The 6,337-nt window shown below is 36.1% G+C and overlaps 1 protein-coding gene across 1 annotated transcript; it reads right to left on the reverse strand.

Annotated features, from left to right (window-relative positions):
* Positions 1–868: 868 nt before the first annotated feature.
* Positions 869–4,610, reverse strand: cimap1d (CIMAP1 family member D). Its single transcript, XM_055216594.2, has 3 exons — positions 4,272–4,610; positions 1,641–1,754; positions 869–1,500 (listed from the first exon to the last, which is right to left on the reverse strand). Exons 1-3 carry the CDS (start codon positions 4,282–4,284, stop codon positions 1,022–1,024), a joined length of 606 nt encoding a protein of 201 aa, XP_055072569.2. The 5' UTR covers positions 4,285–4,610; the 3' UTR covers positions 869–1,021.
* Positions 4,611–6,337: the final 1,727 nt, after the last annotated feature.

Consider the following 6,337-nt stretch of genomic DNA (forward strand, 5'->3'; position numbering starts at 1 on the left):
AACCAAATTTTTTGATTGCAGAGCTATGACACCTTTTTTTATCATGCATTTTTGAATGTTGGTGTTTTTTTCCTTTTGCTAAGAGGTCAAATTTGACATTTTTACTGTTGATCACCATGTGGCACTATTAACCCTTTAGTAGGTCTATGCAAAAACAGAGCTTAATTTCTGGCTTGCACATTGAGTTATATGGAGTATAACTCCATAATAAAAGCATATTATTGTGTGTATGTGTGTGTGTGTGCAGAAAATATTTTTTTCACACACACACGCGCGCGCACAAACAATAATATGCCATTAATATGGAGTTATACTCCATAAAACACAATGTACAAGCCAGAAATTAAGCTTTGTTTTTGTACAGGGCTACTAAAGGGTTAATAGTGCCAAATGGTGATCAACAGTAAAAATGACAAATTTGACCTCTTAGCAAAAGGAAAAAAACACCAACATTAAAAAATGCACGATAAAAAGGTGTCATAGCTCTGCAATCAAAAAATGTGGTTATAATGGAAGTCAATGGGGCAAAAACAGCCACTAACAATAAATGAGGGAGAAAAAAAATAAAAACTGATGCTACACAAAAACTAAAAATGCTTCAAAGCCAATGTTTTTTACCAATCTTTGTCATGCTCAAGACTATGAAAAAGGTTTTAAAAATCCAGGTTACAATCACTTTTTATATTGAAAATCTGTCATTTTGCCTGTGTTTTTTCCCAAACCGGTCACACCACTAACAAACCTGGCAATTAAAGAGCCAAAATCATGGAGTTTTTGTGAAGATTTGGTAGTTTTGATCAGTACTGAGGTTGATTAACAGATTTATGTAAAAAAAATTGGAAAAAAAATATTAATCTGATACATTTTTATAACCGTTGAATTTAGTGGATGTTGTCATCCACTAACAACACAAAAGGATGTACATTTGAACAATGCACAAGGGTTAATAATTTAAAAAGTAAATGCATATTCATAAAATACAACTAGTAATCTATAGTGAAATGTTAACCTCAAACTAGTATTAATCTGTAACTAAAGGTGTTACAAACTCCGAGTGTCTGATGCCTAAAGAGAATGCAGGAGGTCTGGGCTTGTGCACTGTCACTTTCTCAGGGTTATGACTTCCAGGGCCTGGTACTACTGTTGACTCCCTTTTTGCATCGTGTCTGCCCAGCATAGAGAAAGCAGGCCGTCTCGGGAGATAGACGTTGGGATCTGTGCTGTTATATCTACCAGGACCTGGCGTTTTAGATAAGTCCTCGGCAGGACCTCCCGTTTTGCTTTTCCCAGAGATGGTGTAGCTAGCACTCGATGTCTTGGTCAGGATGTGGGAGCCCATGAGAGAAGGAAGGTTGTATTTGTTTGGGGCGGGCACGGCGTCGACGGACCGATACTGAGTGCGGTAACCCATAGTGTGGGATGGTTGTTTGCGATGGTTGCTGCCAAAAGGGGCTTTCTCAGGGCTGTATGCTCCTGGTCCAGGAGTGCAGAAAACTCCTCCTGCAAATAGAGGAAATAAAGTTTAGGTGTTGAGCTAGGAAAAAACTGTCAAACTCAGTCCAACTGTTTCCTAATGGTTTTGACATTGAGTGGATTAACCGACCAGTAAATAAGCAACGAGTTTGAACCGTACGTCTTACCTCGACCTTCCATTCTTCCATGTATTGAATAGGCTGGGGTGCCATCCCTTCCAAAACGAGTAAGCTTTGCGTCAATATGATATTTAGGTCCTGGACTGCAGTCTATGCAGTGCACTACATAAACAAACACAACAACTTTACATTACATTACAGCGCTTATGTTAATGAACATGTATGTTATTGTATGCATAAATACATTACTACTCATTTGTGATAGGCCTACTATTACTACAAATTTGCAATGATTTCTTCAGCTCATTGTAGTTACACATTTTTATTATTTTAATAAGTCATCATTCTAAACCAGGGGTGGGCATTCCTGGAAGGCCACTGTCCTGCAATGTTTAGCTCCCTTTAGGACCCCTGTTCTAAACTGCCAGAAAAACGGTCCCATACCCATTAAAAAGGTCCCAATATGTTTCATTTAAGTACAGATATTAATACATTTGGTACCAGTATGTAGCTTTGAGGTACTAATATGCGCCTTTTTGGCACAAATATGTACCTTTGAGGTACTAATATGTGCTCTTTAGTACCAATATGTACCTTTGAGGTACTAATATGCAGTCTTTGGCATCAATATGTACCTTTGAGGTACTAATATGCAGTCTTTGGTATCAATATGTACCTTTGAGGTACTAATATGTGCTCTTTAGTACCAATATGTACCTTTAAGGTAGTAATGTGCGCTCTTTGGTACCAATATGTACCTTTGAGGTACTAATATGCGCTCTTTGGTACCAATATGTACCTTTGAGGTACTAATATGCGCCCTAGGTACAAAGGTGTACAAATTGTTCAGCCTAAGCCAAAACTAAGATATGTACTAAAAATTGTCTATGTCTCCCCCTAATGGTGGTATTAGCAAAATGCACTCTAAAAATATGCACTCTTTGGTACCAATAAGTACCTTTGAGATACTAATATGCAGTCTTTGGTACCAATATGTACCTTTAAGGTACCAATATGCACTCTTTGGTACCAATAAGTACCTGTGAGGTACTAATATGCAGTCTTTGGTACCAATATGTACCTTTGAGGTACTAATATGCGGTCTTTGGTACCAGTATGTACCTTTGAGGTACTAATATGTGCTCTTTGGTACCAATAAGTAGCCTACCTCTAAGTTACTATTATGCAGTCTTTGGTACCAATAAGTACCTGTTAGGTACTACTATGCGCTCTTTTGTACCAATAAGTACCTGTGAGGTACTAATATGCAGTCTTTGGTCCCAATAAGTACGTTTGAGGTACCAATATGCGGGTGATTCTCACGAAAACTTGGTTTAAAAAGGTCAAGCATGAAAATGTAAAAATTGCTTAAATTTCCTTTTTTTCCCACCAGACATTGAAAAACAAAGTCTGGAGTAAATGGGAACATTATTTTAAAAACTTTTACTTATCATTTAACACTTTTTGTAACATAATTTTAAAAATTAGTCCTAAAAAATCTCATTACCGCAACAGTCAGAAAACATCAACACCGACATATTTTCAAAATGACATGACAAACCTGAAAGAACATCATTTGGAGATTCTGCACATGCATTTAAAATCAAAGTATTATGCTTCTATTAATTAAATTAACATTTAATAAGCATATGTTGCGGTAATGATAATCAAAATGTCGTGTAAGCATTCTGACAAGACAATATTTCAAATTAACTGTAAAAAAATGATCTTACCTTGTAGCCATCTTGAAGTAACTGGTCCATGTGCTTGATCACTCAAAATCAAACTTTATTAAAATTCTGTATGTGTGCTTAAACTGTTCTCAAAAAGTGTTGCGGAGGATGAGAACATCAGGCATGGACACATAATTTTCCTAATTTTTCTTCATTATTATTATACATGAATATTCAGTAAATATTTTTTTCTGTCATCTAAAGTAGTCTAGCAAAACATTCATTTATTTTTTTTCCTAATATTTTTGTGTTAATTTGATTAAATTACAACATAACGCATGTTCAAACATAGGCGGACACATTGCGGTAATGAGAATTTCAGCAGAAAATGAGATAAAATTTCCAATTATAAATTCTTATGTTGAAATCACACATTGTGCAAGATAGAACACAGTATTGTGTTAATTCTGATGCTTTTTAATGTTACTATATTACAAATTTTAAAGCTAAAATCATTAGTGCCGTGGTGTTTCAATGGTTTCGTGAGAATCACCCATGCACTCTTTAGTACCAGTATGTACTTTTAGGTACTAATATGCACTCTTTTGTAGCAATATGTACCTTTGAGGTACTAATATGCACTCTTTGGTACCAGCATGTACCTTTGAGGTATAATATTCGCTCTTTGGTACCAGTATGTATCTTTGAGGTACTATGCACTCTTTCGTACCAATATGTACCTTTGACGTATTAATATGCAGTCTCTGCTACCAATATGTACCTTTTAGGTACTTTTATGAACCCTAGGTACAGGGTGTACAAAGTATTTAGCCTAATCCAAAACTAAGATATGTACTAAAAACTGTCTGTCTCCCCCTAGTGGTGGTATTAGCAAAATGCAGGTTAATAAATTTAGGTTTAACATACTGTAATGACTGGGAAACTAAATTGAAAGACCCAAGCTGTGAGCTCATATCTCAGTTAGCCATAAAAATCGCATACTTACTGTTGTTACTCATCCTACGATGAAAGGTGTAGGCAGGACTAGTCAGCTTTGTGAAATCATGGCCTATAAAGCCAATAGTCGGTGGTAGGATGTATCGCCCAGGCCCCGGTCCTTCACACAATATTGAAAAACACACAAGGACCAAACACAACAGTCATGTGCGTGCAACATATGTTCAGCCCCAGTACTTATAATCAAAACAGTGATGCATTTCTTGGCAGGCAATTCAACACATCAACAAGTGAGATTCCCACCCTGTAGATGCAGCCCATTAGGAATGTGATGTGAGCTCATTGCATTTGTGTGATCGTTTTTTTTGTTTTTTGGTGGAGGGACAGACACTGCCTTTGGCTATCTTCTGCAATACTTCTAGGGAATGACGTGACTTCAGGCTGTGTGCATGAGAAGGGCTACTAGAAGCACATCGCATTCTTTCACATTTACTTCAGCATGTTTTGGCAGGTCGGGACACATGGTTATCACAACCTCCTAATAAAAGTGACCTTTAAAGGGAGTAGATAGCTGTCCTACAGAACATTTTATCTTTACAATAAATGCTGGGGTGTTACAACCTACGGACGACTAATACATGGATAAACATGTTTAGGTCAAATATATTTAATACACTGTAACAAAAACTTGATTCAACTTAAAAATATTAATTGACACAAAAATTTTTAAGCAGTATTTTTGAGTTGAATTAACTTAAAAATGTAAATGACCTGGTTGCCTTAAAATTTTAGTTGAACCAACAAATCTTTTTTAAAGTGTAGGTTTATGTAACCCAGCGATTCTCAAACTTTTTCTGCCATTCCCCACTTTGGAGTTAGGGAAGGGTTTCGAGCCCCAGCTGTCCCCAATCACCTGCTACAAAATGGTAATCAAGTAGGCTTTAAGGCTAACTGTTGAAATGTATTTAATCACATCATATTGTAAAACATAACCGCATTAAACACTTTCAATAGAGAACATAAACGTGCAAATGTATTATCACTTTGCATTAAATAAGTCTTTGTTCCAAAGTAAATAAAAATAATAATAATGAATAATTAGTAAAAAATAATAACTTTTTGGTTGATTAGGTCCACTGTCTATCTTGGTTTTCTTTGCTGCTGCCGAATATCCAGTTTTCTTTTCATTCTGTGTCACAAATGTATCCATTGTTAACTTTATACACACTACAACCTATACCACCTTATATTAATAAAGATCACAAAAATGACAAAATGTCCTCCCGTTTGTCACGCCCCACTTGTAATGTTCCTATTCCCCACCAGTGGGGCTGCCCCACACTTTGAGAAACGTTGATGTAACCCAATGGTTAAGTTTGTCCATATTTTACTCAAATATGAGTTTAAACACACATTTTAAAAATAAATGAATTCCTGTCAAGAAACACATTGGAAGAAAAGCATAAGTTTCTTAAGAGTCACAAACAATGCTGGGTTATTTTCGACAAAGTGTAGGGTCAAAAAGGGACGAACCCAGGTTATACTAGGGATGCACCAATATGATTTGGGAGGTGCGATACTGTTTTAAACAGACAACTATTGGCCAATACCGATATTAAACACTTTTATAAAAAATTATTCATTCAATTTACTCAATTTTTTAAGGTAAGTGGTTGCAATCAATTTATTTAAGCAACATTTAAAAGGGACAGAGAATGAAAAAACATTTTTACCTTGTCTTTGTTGAATAATGGTAGTCTACCCACATTCACAAACATACAAAAAGTGCTAAACATGCTAAACATCTCAGTCTCATAGAAATTCCTCTTTTAGAAATGTCAGCCAGAAAACAGCCCAATCTGAAAAACTGATGCTTATGACATCACAGGCATCTAACTGCCCATCCACTTTAAAATAATTGGCTACATTTTTTGAGTGGCAGCAAAGTCAGCCAATCAGTAATGAGATTGCAAGTTAAGCCAGCAGGGGGAGCCAAATAGGTGCAAACTCACTTGTTTAAAATCCCCCACCCTAATAGAGCTATCTGAGAGAGGTTTTTAGGAAGCTTCTAAGGCATTACAGACCCAAACAAAAAATGTTTTGTCTACATGTCAC

Source organism: Misgurnus anguillicaudatus, chromosome 23, assembly GCF_027580225.2.
Source record: "Misgurnus anguillicaudatus chromosome 23, ASM2758022v2, whole genome shotgun sequence".
Classification (NCBI taxonomy): domain Eukaryota; kingdom Metazoa; phylum Chordata; class Actinopteri; order Cypriniformes; family Cobitidae; genus Misgurnus; species Misgurnus anguillicaudatus.